A 19,706-nucleotide genomic window follows, 5' to 3' on the forward strand; every position below is an offset into this window, starting at 1 on the left:
CAGTAGAGGTAAATGTCATGGTGAGCAGAGGGGTATGGTGCTAAGTTGAAAGGAGTCCTCACTCCTTCTCCTATTCTCCTTTTTTTGACCCCGATTACCCTTTCACCAGAAGTACCTTGGTTATAGTTCAAAATCACGTCCTCCAAGTCAATCACTCCCACGCTCAAAGTAGTGCCAAGCTGTGTGAGTGATCTAACCTTTTACCAGAGGTTGAGGCTTTCTGTACAATAAAAGTCAGAAAGACTCATAGTCCATGACTGTTTTCCATCATGTATCATCCCTGTCCTGAGGAAATAACTGCAGAATCCGCACTGGCATGAATTAAGAGGAAGGGGAAAGGGGAAAAATACATGGAGGAAAAAACAAAATATGCCAATAGTAGATGCTGATATCTTAGAACACTGTCCTAACCATTGTAATCCCTTAGTCTCTGAGTCTCATAAAAATTGTGAAAATTACAGAACAAAGTTCTGTACATGTAAGGTGTTTAGTATTTTTTACGTAGACAGTGAGAACCTAACAAATGTTAGTTATTATTAATATCATACAGGGCTCCTCCACTCATGGAAGGACCTTGGTTACTCTCCAAAATCAGGTCCTCCAGATCAGTTACTCCCACACTCAAAGTGGTGCCAAGCTGTGTGAGTGCTGCTCCCTGAGGACAGTCAGCCGGAGTACTGTACTCATGTCTGGTCTCCCTGAGGGTGGGGTTCCAACCTTATCTCTAGAGGATTCTCTTTGCTTCCAACATGGGCTTCCCTCTCAACACCACTTCTAAGCTTAGTCACGAACCCAGGTGGTAATCCCAGTTCTAGTTTGGGTCCATGTGTTGTTGTTGGCCTTTCTGGTATCCCCCGGACTAGATAATTACATTGAAATTCAGAAGCAGCATGTAATTTTTGGCACTGATGTCTTTAATTAAATTCAATAAGCATTTATTGAGCACCTAGAGAGTGTAAAATAGGGTTCCTTGAAATACATTTGGCCCTGAAGTATTTAGTCTGTTCTAGTTACTCAATTTGGATTAATGTCGATCCATCTTTCAGGGCTTTATGAAGAATAAATATTAAAATGGAAAAACATTTGCACAAATCTTTGCAAATATAAACGTATTGTGTGGATTATTGGTGCTACAGTATTAATACTAATTGCAATAACAACACTGTTGCTTCCCAGGCAGGCGGTAGCGAGCAGCTGTAAGGCCAACAGAAGCCAGACGGAAGAGGTCAGGGGAGGTGCCTTCAGCACGTCCGGCCCAGAAGGGGCGGAGCCTTAAGGAACATACCCAAATCCTGCCCCTTACTCCGCCCTTTTCGTCTGGGCGCGTAGGCGGTTACCATGGCGATGACGTATAGAGGGCGGGGCGGGGCGGGGCTATGGAGAGGAGGAGGAAGATGGCGGGAGGGCGGCTCTGAGGAGACCTCGGCGGCGGCGGAGGAGGAGAGAAGCGCAGTGCCGCGCCGCGCCGGGGCCCATGTGGGGAGGAGTCGGAGTCGCTGTTGCCGCCGCCGCCGCCGCCTGTAACTGCTGGACCCGAGTAGGAGTGAAGGGGAGACGGCAGGATGAAGTTCGCCGAGCACCTCTCCGCGCACATCACTCCCGAGTGGAGGAAGCAATATATCCAGTATGAGGTACCGGCGGCGGCCGAGGAGTGGGAGGACTTGGAGGGGCCACCATCTCGCAAGTCCCGACCTCCACCGCCGCCTTCCGCTCTTGCTGCTTCCCCCGTGCCCGAGCGGACTTTGACCCGGTGCGACGGGGAGCCACTGCGGCATCCTAGCCGCGGCCGGCCCCCTCCGGGCCCCGCTGACCTTCCCCTCCCCCGCAGCCCCGTTGCAGCCGGGGTAACGGATATGCAGGCTGCGGGCTGCGGGCCGGGAGGGACTGCACAGCCGGCCGGGGCTGAGGAATGGTGGTGGGAGGGCGAGCCGCAGGTAGCGGAGTCGGGGTGTGAGGGTAGCCCGGGGTACAGCGGTTCCGCGCTAATCCCTTCCTCTTCCCGCTCACCCTGACCTCTGGTCCCCACCCTGGGCGAGCGCCCCCTCTCCAAGGTTAGGTCTTGTTTCTTTCGGCTCACCTCTCCCCGAGGAATCTTCTTCCTAGATTAGCCCCTCCGGTGATTTCCTTCAATTCACAGAGCCCTTCTTCAGCTTTCCCCCACTTGCCCACTGTTGACAAAGGCTTTGTAACAGGGTCGAAACTTGATTTAAATGTGTATCACACGTGCGGTGGTTACAGTAGGCAAACATCGTAATCAACTGTTTTGTTTTGATAATAAGACGGTGACTCGTGTTTTCACTGATTTCATGAAGTATATAAAGTAATCATATCTTTGGTTTTGGCTCTTCGGTTTTGGAATGGAGTGAAGGGGAAGAGGAAGAAAGAAAGAGAAGGGAATTATTAACATTTTCAGGTTTTCTTTCCTAAAATTTTTGTTAGCTAGGGAGAAAAGTACTATCTTGTAAACAATGTACTTTTAAAACATTCCTGTGTATTACAGAAATCATGGCCCTCCTCACCCTTAATTTCTGTGATAACAGCTCCTGGACGGTATTTAATAGAGATAGTGATAAGGAACCATACGTTAATGAAAGGAAAAGTAGAGATAATGAGCCCATTTATGTATTCAGAAGCCAAGATACCTGAAGGGTTTTAAGCTTTGCAATAGGTTATTCTCAGTGGCTGGCAGTTCAGCTCCTGGATAGAGAGACTTAATCTGTAACCTCCAGTAATTCACATCTGTGTTGTGTGCAGGAACAAAGAGTATAAAATCAATATGAACACAAATATGCTAGCTAGATTTTATGAATTAAGATATTTTGGTCTCTTTTTCATTTCTATTTTAAGTTCATTGAAAGGATGTTTAAGTTTATTTATTCATGTAACAGTTGTAACAATTGAAGAAGGAAAGGAAAGAGACATATAAGTAGGTTAAACAGAACCTTGAAGATTGTAAAATAAATTCACCTGGTAACATACAGTATTTCATTATTGCCAGAAATGAAAGGCCTAGAGTTGTTAATGCTTTCTTTCACTTAATTTTCTTATAGTGTTTTGTGACTACGTTTTGTAAGAATGAAATAAGGGACAAGCTTTTCAGCCCGTAGAGCTCTTGATTTATTGTTTCTAATAACATTTGGTCAGTTTTAAAACCTTGGCTAGAGTCCAGATGATGGTTTTTATTGAAAGGAGGGTATTGGTCTTTCATCTTTCTAGTAGTAATTTTCAGCACCACTGCCAGTTCTTCATAGAACAGGGCATCCTGAAGCAACATCCTATATAGTATGGAATGCTTCATTTGGGGAGAAGTAATAGTGATTGGTTGTATGCTGTGATTCATTTTAAGTATTACAGCTCTTAACTGTTTCATAGAATTGTATTAATTTGGAATACAATTTTTAGGGCTGGAAAGAGAAGCGTAAGACTTAAAGATGCAATTACCTCTTGATTTATAATATCAGCTTTGTGGCTGGAGTCATTCTGGTACTCAATTCACATACTGCATTTGGACACTAACTAGTCCTAGATGGTTTACTTTAAGTTGGTCAGAGAGGAACACATTTCATATGTATGACTGTGTTATTTTTTCCTAGGCCAATTAAAAATTATTTTTTAAAAAATTCATTAATTGTAGATTATTAAAATTTTATTCTACAGAGTCCTTACTTTGTGACTTGGATCTTGCGTAAGCTCTTTATTTGGTAGGCAAAATTAATAAGGAGTACTTTTCTTTTTGAATTGGAGCCATTTTTTATATGGTTGGGATCTGTGTGTTGTATATTGTTGCTCAAGAGCTAGTGTTGTTCCTTTAAAAATAAAGAGGCATAAATAAGAATCTTTAGAGGAATTTGGCAGCTTAGAAACTTCGGGGAAAAAAGAATATCGTGAAAGATGTGAGCATTTGCTTGAGAGAAGAACCTTTTCATATGGCAGTAAAATGTAGTTTCTCACATGTGAAGATGATGCTCTTGAAATACTGTTAGCAGAACAGACACTTGGATTTGTTTTTCAAGTACTGGTGATGAAATTTTGGTATATTACCCATGATTTCTAGTGTAGGCTGCTTTCTACTGCTGTGAACTGTTATGAACTGTTCAGCTATTTTGGTTTTCATGTCATTTTGCTGCATTAAATTTTACTTGAAACATCAGACCATTAGAAGCTGAAAATGTTATTTTACCTCTGTGATTGTATGTATTATTGTGTACACACAGTCATACAGTAAGTGCTAATTCTTGTATATGTTTGTCATGAAGCCATGGGGATAGGCTTTTTGCCTTTCCAGGCTTCTGTCCTCTTTCATAAAGTAAGAATATAGGGTTAGAGCTTTTTAAGGTCCATTGTAGTTCATAGGTTTTTGATTTAACTTTTAATGGGTTTCATTTTTTGGACTGTTAAAATTAGTGTTAGTGATCCATCAATATCCTGAAAATGATCAGTTTCTAATTTAAAAATGAATTGTGGAGTTCATAGACTCAATCTTCATAGATGGAATAATAAAGCATAAAAGAATAGAGCAACATGGAGAAGTCATACAAAGAAAATTGGTTTGATTCATTTGTGAATAGTTTTTACAAAGAATAAAACACAAATGGAAAGAGGCTATCCCTGTTTCCAGTAATCTATTTGAGTATAAATCTTGGCATGTAATGCAGAACATCAATAAAAAATTTTCAAGAGCACTTTTTAAAATTTAGAATCAGTGATTGCATACTTTAGAGCTCTGTAATTGATTAATCAAAATTAATTTAGACCAGTTTCCGCCAGACTAGTATGACTATGTTAATATTTTACAGAATATTAGCAAAAGAAGCAAATATATTTGGTGCCTTTGGCTGCTGACTTGTGTTTTCTTCCCTAGGGTCCTGTGCTGCTTTGGTTTCTCAGGAACCAGGAATGGTTTTGTCCGTGTACACTGTAATTTTGTAATGTACTAAAATAATGAAGAATCTAAATTTCAGCATTTTAGAGTTAAAAGGGGATTGACGGATTATCTGTCTCCTTGGTTTTTTCAGACGAAGAAATTAAGGTCCAAAAAGGTTAAATTACATGTCCAGTATCGTATATAGTCTCTTGAGCACAGAGGTGTAAGCATTGAGAGTCAGATCACCCTGACTGTGTGACCCTGATGAAATCACTTCCTCTTCTGGGCTTTAGGTTCTTCATCTGTAAAGTGAGAGAACTGGACTTGATTTCTAGGCTTACAACCCTCTAAGGACCCATATAGCTCCAAATTTCTGTACATTTTTATGGTTTCATTATGCTTGATATATGAAGATGATAGAACTTAAAGTATTACTATTAAAAGCATTCTTTTAAATTAATAATCTCTTTTCAAAAAAATTTGATGATTATCTTAATCTGTGAATGGAAGACTGACCCAATGAAACTTTTATTGAACTCAAATAAAAAGTGATGGTAGTAGTTTTAATTTTTTTTGTTGCAAGATTTGGAAAGGATTCTACATAATCTGCATATCCCTTTTTTCAAGTGTAAGGAAACACCATAACATTATTGTGATTTTCATTTATAGAACTCTCCCATGAGAACACTTGTGTTGCAGGCTTCAATTTCCCAAAGGAATTATGTTGATTAGTTAGGGTTAACTTGCCTTGCTGGAACTTGTTTGAAATTTCCAGTTTGGCCACCCGATGGGGCACAAACCACACTTTTCCTTTCAGGCACTTCTGCAAATGAAAGTACAGTATAGTATATTTAAAATAACATTTGTAAATGAGTATAGCAAAAAGATGCCTGGTACTTACAAATGTTTCTTAAGTGAGTGAATTGTTGTATAAGATAGGAACCTATTACTGTTATTTTCATTGTTTAATAAAGTATGTTAGGGTGAGTGTCCTGGAAAGATTATACTTGTCTATCCATCCCTGAAGGTTGATTTTGGATCAGTTTTTGGGTGAAGGCCCATACCATAAGAACATAGAATCTTACTTGACCTGGGGTGATCATGGAAAATCATTCCTGGCTTCAAATTCAGTCCTAACCTGAAAAGCATTTGAGAGACTGATTAAGTTGTGCTGGCTAGGGGTTTCAAGTATATTTGCATCATAGCCCCAAAGGAGTGTATTCAACGCTCCCATGAAGACAGAGAAGGTAGTTTTAGAAGTGTTACTTATGTTCATTTTTATGTGTAAGACAGGAAGAAATGAAATTTTACTAACATTGAATAAATACGTTGATGAGATGACCTCATTTGAGGAGGTAGTCTGAACGAGAGTCAAGAATTGCTAATAGTTTTCTCACTTGTTTGTTCACTTTCAGCAAATAGCAGTTCAGTTTATGGTTGCTTATAGTTAGATGAATTTATGGATATTACCTAATTTTGACTAAACTAACCCATATAAAATGGATGTGAATTAAAAAGACTCCTGTAAAGAAGCCAGTAATGCGAGTACACGTGAACAACAAGAAAATGGCAGAGCTGACAGTTCTACTTCTAGTACTAGCTTTTTGTCAGCCAAATTACAGAAAAAACAACGCTACTTTAATAGACCTAACAAGCTTGCCAAAAAGTTTCAAAATAATTAAAATAATTCTTCAAAATAAGATTTTAACATCCTTTGTCATCCATAGTGAACTTCACCCTAAATATATGTTATGTATTAGAGTATTCTGCATTGGAAGGTCAGTTTTCCAGCTTGTAGCCATTATCATTAACTGAATCTTGAAGTTTGAATTAGGCCTTTGAAATACTAAAAACTAGGATTTTAAAAAGCAATGAAACTTTTCTGTTAGATTGTTCTTTAAAAGTATTGTTACTGATAATTTCTTAAGAGAGATTAAAAATATTTTTGTATTATTCACAAGTGAAAGTTTAAATTAGTTTATTATTGTCTCATCTTTTAAAACTTCCATTTAAAAATTCTGTGTTTTATAAGGTACACAGTTGTATAAGGAGATAATTTATAAATAAATGTACATATATTGGAGGTGCATGGTAAACTTTTTAAAAATAGTAACGTAACAAAAAAAGTTTGGAAGATTTTGCTCAAGTTGTACAGCTTAACTGGAGGTAGTTTGTGGGTTGCTTGGTATTTATTTAATTGGCCTTTGGGAGATTGTCAGAATTCACTAGGGGTCTTGCCTGGTTGTATTTTTGTTTTCAGGTCTTCCCCTTACCTAGTAAATGCTAAAAGAAGTCAAGTAGACAATGCTCATGAACAAATGCCTAAAAAAATTATTTATTCATTCAACACATATTTATAAGGGCTCTATTATGAGCTATAATGCTGATAGCTTTGTCATTAAATTCTCTTTTATCTTAGAAAAAACCAAAAACCAATTTTTTGTGTGTATGTGTTTGATTTTATATTTCAGTCATATTTCCAGCACATATTTCAACATAGTGCTTTCAAAACTTAAAATGGTGTAGAAAAGGAAGATTGTAGATTGAAGACTTGGAACATGGTTGTAAATTTGGATCACTATGTAAATAATATAGAAGAATTCTCCCTGGCTTTTCAAACTTTTTATATGTTATACACCTTTAAATTTAATTGTTTATAGAAGGAAATTTGCTTACCTGTTTCTTCCTATCACTACGCAGGTGTGGTATCTGTGGTATCAGAAAAGTCTTAAAAAGTTATTTATTATAGATCACGGGAAAGTTTAATTAACTTGCTGTAAGCATAACTTGCAATTTTCATATTATGTGTAATGAGAGGGACAGTGTGATGATTAAGAAAACATAGTCATCTCTTATTGAAGATGACCTGCAGAATTTAGAAAGACTGTAGACCATAAATAAGGAGATGTAAGTCCTTAGAACTAGTTCTGTCACTGAATATTCACAGATAATTAGTGAACAAGTCATTTACTTGAAGATTGAAGGCCTGAAATATAATCATACAGGAAAATGAGAGGCTTTTAGATTATTGTGTGAATTACTTATTTAGACTAAATTGGTAAAGTTGTAATTCATGGAGTAACCCATGTGCTTTGTGAGCTTTTTCTATACCTTAGAGAAGTAATTCTTTAACTTTTTGGTCTTGGTACCATTTGAAACTCTTAAAAATTGTTAAAAAGATTCCAATATCTATTGATAATACTCTATATTTGAAATTAAAACTCAGAGATGTGTGAAACACAGAGTATACAAGCACACCTTCAACTAGGCTTCAGGGACGTGACGTCACATTTCATGTGGCCTTTGGGAACTTCCACCGTGTACTCGTGAAAGAATGAGTGAAAAAAGCACATGAAGTTGTGGTATTGCAGTGGATAATGGGGTCCTGCTGCTCGCTGCTCAAAAACCAATAAAGAGGCCAGGTTGGTGGAAAGAAAAGTTTGCTTTATTTTGGATGTCAGCAACAGCGGTGGGGGTGGGGTGGAGTGGGAGGAGTGGGGAGATGACACACTTATCCAAAGACCAATACCTGCCCCACTTCTTCTAGAATCAATGGACGAGAGTTTTTGTAGGCTTAGGGAGGGAGCTACAGGCAGAAACAGCGCAGTCAGCTCTGACCGTCGTCTTGAAATTGATTATCGGTGGTCTGACCAGCGTCATTTCATATATTTTAAGTACAGATAGTCTGCAGTCCCATGGTCGGTTTGTTCCCATTTCCTTGAGGCCAGTTCTCAGAATTTTGGCAGCTTATGTCATGGCTACAGTCTGGTCATCATGTAGTTAACTTTTCCTACGTGGTAGGGGTCTTAGTATCTGTAAGACAGCTCACAGGATATGGCTCAGACTATTCCATATCCCTTGAGAAGGGACTAAAGGTCTTTGACTATACTTTATAATGACTGGTGGTGATGGTTTAGTCGCTCAGTCACGTCTGACTCTTGCGACCCCATGGACTGTAGGGGTCCTCTGTCCATGGGATTCTCCAGGCATGAATACTGGAGTGGGTTGCTGTTTCCTTATCTAAAATAAAGCTGCATGCTAAATTGCTTCAGTCTTGTCCAACTCTTTGCAACTCTGTGGACTGTAGCCTACCAGGCTCCTATGTCCATGGGGATTCTCCAGGCAAGTGTACTGGAATGGGTTGCCGTGCCGTCCTCCAAGGGATCATCCCGACACAGGGGTCAAACTTGTGTCTTCTTATGCCTCCCACATTGGCAGGCAGGTTCTTTACCACTAGCTCCACTTAGGAAACTTCAAAATTTAACATGGATTCAATGAAAGTGAAAGTGGCTCAGTCGCGTCTGACTCTTTGTGACCCCCATGGACTATATAGTCCATGAAATTCTCCAGGCCAGAATACTGGAGTGGGTAGCCATTCCCTGTCCAGGGGATCTTCCCCAACACAGAGATTGAACCCAGGTCTCCCGCATTGCAGGCAGATTCTTTCCCAGCATTTTCTCACTTCTCTGATCAAACTTAATCTTTGACTAAAGTTTTTCCACAGGTAAAAGGCAGGTTGAGGACGGCACGGGGGGAGGAGGGGGGGTGGGGGGTGGGGCAAAAGATAGTAGGGTACTGCTCCATTTCAGTATTATTATGAAAATAGTTTTGATCTTCTGGGTTCCCTGAGAGAGTTTCTAAGAGTTGCTGCCTTTGAACACACAACTCCTTTCAGAACATTTGGAGATTACCTGAGAAAAAGCTCTCTAGTCTTAGGAAGCACATAAGAAGATAAAGAGAATCCCATGAATGAGAATTCTCTGGTATATCCCCATGCACAGAATGATAGAGAAAAGAAAGTTGTCTTCTCTGGGATTCCCACTTCCAATCTCTATTCCTTGAATTGAATTAGTGGAAATGTGCTCTTTTTGTCATTAAGGAGAAAGGAATTAGCATTTATTGACCAGTTAGGAACCAGGTGTCAGCAGCTTTGTTACCTCATCTAATCTTCACAACAGTTTTGTGAGATAGATTTTTTTTTCTTTTTAACTTATTTTTTTACTGAAGGATAATTGCTTTACAGAAAGTTTTGTAATTTACAGAGAGTTTTGTAAATTACAGAGAGTTTTGTTGTTTTCTGTCAGACCTCAACATGAATCAGCTATAGGTATATATATATCTCTTCCTGTTGAACCTCTCTCCCATCTCCCTCCCCATCCCACCCGTCTAGGTCGATACAGAGCCCCTATTTGAGTTTCCTGAGCCATACAACAAATTCCTGTTGGCTAAGATAAGATATTTTTTTGGGCTCCAGAATCACTGCAGATGGTGACTGCGGCCATGAAATTAAAAGACTCTTACTCCTTGGAAGAAATGTTGTGATCAACCTAGACAGCGTATTAAAAAGCAGAGACATTGCTTTGCCAACAAAGGTCCATCTAGTCAAGGCTATGGTTTTTCCAGTAGTCATGTATAGATGTGAGAGTTGGACTATGAAGAAAGCTGAGCACCAAAGAATTGATGCTTTTGAACTGTGATGTTGGAGAAGATTCTTGAGAGTCCCTTGGACTGCAAGGAGATCCAACCAGTCCATCCTAAAGGAAATCAATCCTGAATATTCACTGGAAGGACTGACACTGAAGCTGAAACTCCAATACTTTGGCCACCTGCTGCCAAGAGCTGACTCATTTGAAAAGACCCTGATGCTGGGAAAGATTGAAGGCAGGAGGAGAAGGGGACGACAGAGGATGAGATGGTTGGATGGCATCACCGACTCAATGGAAACGAGTTTGAGTAAACTCCAGGAGTTGGTGATGGACAGGGAGGCCTGGTGTGCTGCGGTTCATGGGGTTGCAAGGAGTCGGACGCGACTGAGCGACTGAACTGAACTGGAGATAGATGATTTATTATCTTCATTTTACTGATGAGGAAACTCAGGCTTAGAGAGACTAACCAACTTGTTCATGGCCATACACTTACTAAGTAGTAGAGACAGAATTTGAAATAAAATCTGTCATACTTGGGAGCTCTTGCCTTTATATGGGAATTGTAAATAGCAGTGGTGCTAACAGGGGCGGTAACAACAGCTGTTATTTTTTGAGTGCTTACTTTGTCAGTCACTATGGCATTACTTTAAAAATATCTCTTTATAGCAAGCTGTGTAGGTAGGTTTTTATGTTCGCTCTGTTTGTAGACTGGGAACCTGAGTCTTAGAGCCATTCAGTAACTGATTATGTTGAAACTGCTAATTGTGGTTAGCAGATATGAGATTGAAAGAGCCCCTGCTCTTAATTCCTACATCCTGCTGGTTTATGAAAAATAAATAACTCCATCCATTTATGCATATATATGTTTAGGCACAGTCTCCAGCACCTGCTGAAGTAATGGCTGGTCTACTTTTAGTCCTAGGTCTTAGTTCTGCATGGTTTGGAGGTAGTAGAATGTGGTCTGGAGGTTAGAGTTCACCTCTATTAATTTATTTTTTTCTCAAGATTATCAGTGTAACTCTTATGAGGTAGGCGCTGTTAAACAGAGGAACTTATAAAGATGAGCCATAGGAAAAATGTAATGAGATATAGTGATAAGTGTAAAAGGAGGAAGATAAAGAAGAGTGAGCATAGCTGTTGCTATGCCACAGTTGTGGCTTTTTGCTTTTAAAGCATTTCATAGATCATGGAAGGAGAAGGCAATGGCACCCCACTCCAGTACTCTTGCCTGGAAAATCCCATGGACGGAGGAGCCTGGTAGGTTGCAGTCCACGGGGTCACCAAGAGTCAGACATGACTGAGCGACTTCACTTTCACTTTTCATTTTCATGCATTGGAGGAGGAAATGGCAACCCACTCCAGTGTTCTTGCCTGGAGAATCCCAGGGACGGGGGAGCCTGGTGGGCTGCTGTCTGTGGGATTGCACAGAGTCGGACACGACTGAAGTGACTTAGCAGCAGCAGCAGCAGCAGCATAGATCATGGAACGTCAGACCTGTAAGGAATTTCAGAGATTATTTAGTCCAATTCCCTTTTTTACTTGAGTGGGAAATGAAGTCCAGAGAGATTGTGATTCAAGGACACGTAGCTTGGTTAGTGGCAGAGTTAACTCAATCACTCTGATTCATTTTATTGTTTAACTATTTTGCATCATGTACTTGTATGTCAATAATGCATGGAGAGAACAAACTCTGAAGCCATACTGCCTAGGTTCATATTCCAGCTGCACAATTTACTAACTGAGTGACCTCAGGCAAGGCATTCTATTAATTCCTCTCTGTTGTTCAGTTTCCTCATTTGTAAAATGGGGACAGTAATAGTAGTTACAGGACTTCTGTGAGGAATTTATGAGTTAAAATATGAAAAGTGCTAATATAATGCCTATATTTGCTATTAAAATTATTTCTACTACAGAGTTCAGTGGTATTAGTTAAGGCTAGGTTAGCAGTATCTTTGTGAGGAAAACTGAGCCTCAAATTTTGTCCCTCTGGGCTTGTTCAGTTCAGGTTTTTGGAAAATGTCTCTATTGATTTTAGATATTATTCCTTTTACCTGTGAATTTATATTAATAAATTGTCCTTTTTATATATAGTAAGAAATTCAGGTGGGAGCAATCATATGGTTTTGAAAGAAATTTGTTCTCCTTGGTTACTTGTAACTTGTATTCATTTCGGTTATAGACTGTGCCTGCATATTTTTGTTTTTTCAATTGGGGTGACATTTACATGTGCGCTCTTAAGTATGTCTGAACAACTTAAGTGTATAGCTTAAATTCAAAATCCTTTGAATTTTTAGTGGCTATCTAATTGTAGTTTGTTTCAGTTTTCTAATGAAAATTTAATTTTTTAATACTAGAATTGGTTTTAGAGTTGAAAAAGACCTTCTCAAGTCCTCTGTTTCACAGATGAATAAATTGAGGGCAGGAAGGCCAAAATATATGTTTGGTCAGCCTCACAACTAGCTGATAGCAGAGCCTGGAATTAAAATACTGACCTCTTGCTCACTGGTATACCTTACTGAGGCTTATCACTGCTATATAAACATTTCTTTACTTTTAATTTTAAAAATTCATTTTCTTTGTAAGAGACCATATGAATTTAAATGTTCTTGTTAATTATTACTTACTCAGCATTAATACATTTATGTGAATCTGATCCTTTAGTTCACAGTAACAACCTCAAATCGTTCTTGTGTGTGTCAGTTAAAAGACTAGATAAATAAGAGGCTCAAATTTAAAAATATTGTTTACTCAATTACAACCATTGCCCCATTTAGGTAGAAAACTATTTTAGGTGAGGAGATAGGACTGAGAAATTACGGTTAAGGCTTGAGGAGTTAGGTAGAGATGAGAGGAGGACTCAGGAAAGTTGAAGAATCTTTTGGGCATTTCTCTGTAGCATACCTGAATGTTAACACAGGTTACATGTTACCTCCACATGAACAGCACCTCCCTCTCTACCCCCTGTCTCTTATAACATACTGCCAAGCTGAAGTCAGGGCATATCTGACTAGAGAAGATTAGAATATATAATATTAATCTACTAACTATTCATGATGTCCCCTTCCTCTTTTGAAAAAATAATAAAGTGACAACGATGATAATAACAACAGCTGATGTTCACTGAGTGTCTGTTGTATCAGGTGTTTTATGTTTATCCGCACCCTCTAAGGTAGGTTTTGTTATCCTGTTTTAAGAAGTCACTGAATCTTAGATTGAGTAGATTGCCCAAGGTCACATAGCTGGTGAATGGTAAAACCAGAGTTCAAACACAGGTATGTCTTATTTTACAGCCTGGATTCTTTTTTTTTTTTTTTGGTTTTAATTTTATTTTAATTTTAAACTTTACATAATTGTATTAGTTTTGCCAAACATCAAAATGAATCCACCACAGGTATACATGTGTTCCCCATCCTGAACCCTCCTCCCTCCTCCCTCCCCATACCATCCCTCTGGGTCGTCCCAGTGCACCAGCCCCAAGCATCCAGTATCGTGCATCGAACCTGGACTGGCAACTCGTTTCTTACATGATATTTTACATGTTACAATGTCATTCTCCCAAATCTTCCCACCCTCTCCCTCTCCCACAGAGTTCATAAGACTGTTCTATACATCAGTGTCTCTTTTGCTGTCTCATACACAGGGTTATTGTTACCATCTTTCTAAATTCCATATATATGCGTTAGAATACTGTATTTATGTTTTTCCTTCTGGCTTACTTCACTCTGTATAATAGGCTCCAGTTTCATCCACCTCATTAGAACTGATTCAAATGTATTCTTTTTAATGGCTGAGTAATACTCCATTGTGTATATGTACCACAGCTTTCTTATCCATTCATCTGCTGATGGACATCTAGGTTGCTTCCATGTCTTGGCTATTATAAACAGTGCTGCGATGAACATTGGGGTACACGTGTCTCTTTCCCTTCTGGTTTCCTCAGTGTGTATGCCCAGCAGTGGGGTTGCTGGATCATAAGGCAGTTCTATTTCCAGTTTTTTAAGGAATCTCCACACTGTTCTCCATAGTGGCTGTACTAGTTTGCATTCCCACCAACAGTGTAAGAGGGTTCCCTTTTCTCCACACCCTCTCCAGCATTTATTATTTGTAGACTTTTGGATCGCAGCCATTCTGACTGGTGTGAAATGGTACCTCATAGTGGTTTTGATTTGCATTTCTCTGATAATGAGTGATGTTGAGCATCTTTTCATGTGTTTGTTAGCCATCTGTATGTCTTTTTTGGAGAAATGTCTATTTAGTTCTTTGGCCCATTTTTTGATTGGGTCGTTTATTTTTCTGGAGTTGAGCTGTAGGAGTTGCTTGTATATTTTTGAGATTAGTTGTTTGTCGGTTGCTTCATTTGCTATTATTTTCTCCCATTCTGAAGGCTGTCTTTTCACCTTGCTAATAGTTTCCTTTGATGTGCAGAAGCTTTTAAGGTTAATTAGGTCCCATTTGTTTATTTTTGCTTTTATTTCCAATATTCTGGGAGGTGGGTCATAGAGGATCCTGCTGTGATGTATGTCGGAGAGTGTTTTGCCTATGTTCTCCTCTAGGAGTTTTATAGTTTCTGGTCTTACGTTTAGATCTTTAATCCAGTTTGAGTTTATTTTTGTGTATGGTGTTAGAAAGTGGTCCAGTTTCATTCTTTTACAAGTGGTTGACCAGATTTCCCAGCACCACTTGTTAAAGAGATTGTCTTTAATCCATTGTATATTCTTGCCTCCTTTGTCGAAGATAAGGTGTCCATATGTGCGTGGATTTATCTCTGGGCTTTCTATTTTATTCCATTGATCAATATTTCTGTCTTTGTGCCAGTACCATACTGTCTTGATAACTGTGGCTTTGTAGTAGAGCCTGAAGTCAGGTAGGTTGATTCCTCCAGTTCCATTCTTCTTTCTCAAGATCGCTTTGGCTATTCGAGGTTTTTTGTATTTCCATACAAATTGTGAAATTATTTTTTCTAGCTCTGTGAAGAATACTGTTGGTAGCTTGATAGGGATTGCATTGAATCTATAAATTGCTTTGGGTAGTATACTCATTTTCACTATATTGATTCTTCCAATCCATGAACATGGTATATTTCTCCATCTATTAGTGTCCTCTTTGATTTCTTTCACCAGTGTTTTATAGTTTTCTATATATAGGTCTTTAGTTTCTTTAGGTAGATATATTCCTAAGTATTTTATTCTTTCTGTTGCAATGGTGAATGGAATTGTTTCCTTAATTTCTCTCTCTGTTTTCTCATTATTAGTGTATAGGAATGCAAGGGATTTCTGTGTGTTGATTTTATATCCTGCAACTTTACTGTAGTCATTGATTATTTCTAGTAATTTTCTGGTGGACTCTTTAGGGTTTTCTATGTAGAGGATCATGTCATCTGCAAATAGTGAGAGTTTTACTTCTTCTTTTCCAATTTGGATTCCTTTTATTTCTTTTTCTGCTCTGATTGCTGTGGCCAAAACTTCCAAAACTATGTTGAATAGTAATCGTGAAAGTGGGCACCCTTGTCTTGTTCCTGACTTTAGAGGAAATGCTTTCTATTTTTCACCATTGAGGATAATGTTTGCAGTGGGTTTGTCATATATAGCTTTTATTATGTTGAGGTATGTTCCTTCTATTCCTGCTTTCTGGAGAGTTTTTATCATAAATGGATGTTGAATTTTGTCAAAGGCTTTCTCTGCATCTATTGAGATAATCATATGGTTTTTATTTTTCAATTTGTTAATGTGGTGTATTACATTGATTGATTTGCGGATATTGAAGAATCCTTGCATCCCTGGAATAAAGCCCACTTGATCATGGTGTATGATCTTTTTAATGTGTTGTTGGATTCTGATTGCTAGAATTTTGTTAAGGATTTTTGCATCTATGTTCATCAGTGATATTGGCCTGTAGTTTTCTTTTTTTGTGGGATCTTTGTCAGGTTTTGGTATTAGGGTGATGGTGGCCTCATAGAATGAGTTTGGAAGTTTACCTTCCTCTGCAATCTTCTGGAAGAGTTTGAGCAGGAGAGGTGTTAGCTCTTCTCTAAATTTTTGGTAGAATTCAGTACAGCCTGGATTCTTAACATGAGGCTACATGGTCAGGATCTCGCAAGGGGCTGGTGGTGTAAAAATAGGTACGCGCCTGTCCTAAAGGAGCTTGTAACTTGGTTGGTCTTCTAATCGTAGTATATTGTGATTATGTTACAGAGGAATGGCCGATTGATTTGCTATGGAGAATCAAAGGTATTTATCTTGAAAGCTTTCACAGAAGTACTAGAGGTTCAGTAGGGTTTGTTGCCATGGTGAAGAGGGACAGGACACTGAGGGCGTTCTAGGCAGATAGAGTAATACTGAACGAAGGCACAGATAGGTGCAAGTATGCAAGCATATTAGTGAAATCTGGTTTAGTAGGTACGTTGGAGGGCTGATAGTGTGATTCATACTGAGCTTTGAATACCATGTCGAGGACTTTAAATGTTTCCTGGTTGTGAACCACTAAGGATTTTAAAGAGACTTGGGGATAGGGATCAATGCAAAGTGAGAATGTAGTTTAGATCCTGGAGATGCAGTGGGGAGACCAAGACCAAAAAATGAAAACCAAATAGTATAGCCAAAAATAGTGAGAGCTTGAATTTACTACCTCATTTAATCAGTTTTCCCACACTTTAGCATCTAAAATCAAGATACATCTCGTAATTAATTATCATAGATTAATTGGCAGACTTTTTCATTCTTAGAAGCACATAAAGTAATGGTGTATATTACTACTAAAGGGATCTTAGATTTGATGAAATAATGATAGTAATAATATATAATATTTACTGAAAGCTGGCTGTGTGTCAGGCAGAGTCGTACGTACATGTTAGCATCCAGCATCTGGTAGTGTCTGGCATATTTAGAAACTTAAAAACAACAGCAAAATAGAATGTAACTGAAAGACTATGGGATCTGCCTGAGATGTCATTAAGGGATAAGAAAGAGATTTAGGAGAGCATCATTGAAGGCAGTCAGTGGAGAAAACAGGAAAAGCTCATGTTTATCCCCTATAGAGCGTGACTAGAGCTCTGGAAATGAGTTACTTTGGTATCAATTAGGAGAAGTTGGTCTTATTCTTTTAGTTTTGTTTATTCAGTGAAATGGGATCATTGATGACAAAATTGAGATGATAGTCTTTCTCCTGTTTTTTAAATATTTGTATCATAGCAGGTAACAAAAGTATTGATAAGCAGGTGAGTCACCACCTCTAATCATGTAGTTCAAACATCTTTTGATTAAATCTTCCTTTTTGAGTAGAATAAGCTTATTTGAAATATTGGTATTTCAAATTATGCTGCCATTAGTTATTTGCTAAAGAGGATTGCAAGATTTTTTTTTTTTCTAGGATTCGTTTGCTTAGTATCATGGACTTTCAAAAATTCAGTTCTTGATAGATTCAGAAATTAGAAAGTGAATTGATTTAGAGACCACTGAAATTGAAATTGTGATAACCCTGTTGTTGTAATTGTAATTTAATTGTAATTGTAATAACCCTGTTGGGCAAGTCATGTAGCCTTTCTGTGCCACAATTCTCTTATCCTTAAACTGGAAATAATAATACGTTTTACTTTTGGAGGATCATGTGAAATGAAATGAATCAATAATTGGAAAACAGGACAGGAGGTTTAATAGTTACTACACACAGTAAGTATTAGCCATTATTACATATCTATCCTTAGTGGTTTGAGTCTAACAGTTGAGCAGCATCTTGATTTGTTTACTGTTGACACAATTGGGGGAAGGGGTCAGTGAAACTGTAACTAGGAAAGGACAACTTAGACTGTTTATTCAATTATTGAACAAATGGAAGTTGAAAGAATTTTACCTTTTTAAAAAAGGCTATGGGAGTATCAGACCACCTGACCTGCCTCTTGAGAAACCTCTATGCAGGTCAGGAAGCAACAGTTAGAACTGGACATGGAACAACAGACTGGTTCCAAATAGGAAAAGGAGTATGTGAAGGCTGTATATTGTCACCCTGCTTATTTAACTTATATGCAGAGTACATCATGAGAAACACTGGACTGGATAGAATCAAGATTCTAGCTGGGAGAAATATCAATAACCTCAGATATGCAGATGACACCACCCTTATGGCAGAAAGTGAAGAAGAACTAAAAAGCCTCTTGATAAAAGTGAAAGAGGAGAGTGAAAAAGTTGGCTTAAAGCTCAACATTCAGAAAACTAAGATCATGGCATCTGGTCCCATCACTTCATGGCAAATAGATGGGGAAACAGTGGCTGATTTTATTTTTCTGGGCTCCAAAATCACTGCAGATGGTGATTGCAGCCATGAAATTAAAAGACACTTACTCCTTGGAAGGAAAGTTATGACCAACCTAGACAGCATATTAAAAAGCAGAGACATTACTTCGTCAACAAAAGTCCATCTAGTCAAGGCTATGGTTTTTCCAGTAGTCTTACATGGATGTTGGACTATAAAGAAAGCTGAGCACCGAAGAATTGATACCTTTGAATGGTGGCATTGGAGAAGACTCTTGAGAGTCCCTTGGGCTGCAAGGAGATCCAACCAGTCCATCCTAAAAGAAATCAGTCCTGAACATTCATTGGAAGAACTGATGCTGAAGCTGAAACTCCCAATACTTTGGTTACCTGCTACCAAGAGCTGACTCATTTGAAAAGACCCTGATGCTGAGTAAGATTGAAGGCAGGAGGAGAAGGGGATGACAGAGGATGAGATGGCTAGATGGCATCACCGACTCAATGGACATGAGTTTGGGTGGACTCCGAGAGTTGGTGATGGACAGGGAGCCTGGTGTGCTGCAGTTCATGGGGTTGCAAAGAGTTGGACATGACGGAGTGACGGAATTGAACTGAACTGAGTATTTCATAGAACATAAAGTTTGTTACACTTGCTGATGGTTATTGATGAAACAAAAAAAGATTGTACATTTTTGAAAATTTTTTGGCTTTTGGTAGAGGTGAAAAACTGGGAAGAAAATTGGTCACTTTTTCCTTTTTCTTTTGCATTTTTGTTGTAAGCCTTATTAAAATTTCCGACTTGATTGGTAAGTGTAATGTATTAGAGAAGAAAGTGTTTTAGGGAAGGAAATTACTATCAAGTGCAGAATTTTGGCATTCCTTCTTGACCTTTCTTCTATTTTAGAGACAGTGTTATTTAATATGATAGGTTTTATGTTAGGAAAATTTATGAGACCATTGTTTAACCAACTTTATGTTTAAAAAATTTAAACAACATGATATCAATAATCAACAATAATAATTAAGTGCATATATTGTGAACTTGCCTTGTTAAACACAGAATATCCTACTAAAGTATCATCCCCCTTCCAAGTTACTTAATTGCAAACATACACAATATTTTAGTAATTAGATCTTTTTTTCTCATTAGTATTTGAAATTAAATAAAAATAT

At 38.4% G+C, this 19,706-nt stretch overlaps 1 protein-coding gene across 1 annotated transcript in view; it reads left to right on the forward strand.

Annotated features, from left to right (window-relative positions):
• The first annotated feature begins 1,366 nt into the window (after positions 1-1,366).
• XPR1 (xenotropic and polytropic retrovirus receptor 1) overlaps positions 1,367-19,706 on the forward strand; it is a 208,150-nt gene continuing 189,810 nt past the window's right edge. The window contains exon 1 of the mRNA XM_027565490.1: positions 1,367-1,631. Coding sequence (XP_027421291.1) covers positions 1,563-1,631 — 69 coding nt within the window. The 5' untranslated portion in view covers positions 1,367-1,562. The remainder of the gene's footprint in view (positions 1,632-19,706) is intronic.

The sequence above is a fragment of the Bos indicus x Bos taurus genome, chromosome 16 (genome assembly GCF_003369695.1).
Source record: "Bos indicus x Bos taurus breed Angus x Brahman F1 hybrid chromosome 16, Bos_hybrid_MaternalHap_v2.0, whole genome shotgun sequence".
In the NCBI taxonomy this organism is placed as follows: Eukaryota; Metazoa; Chordata; class Mammalia; order Artiodactyla; family Bovidae; genus Bos; species Bos indicus x Bos taurus.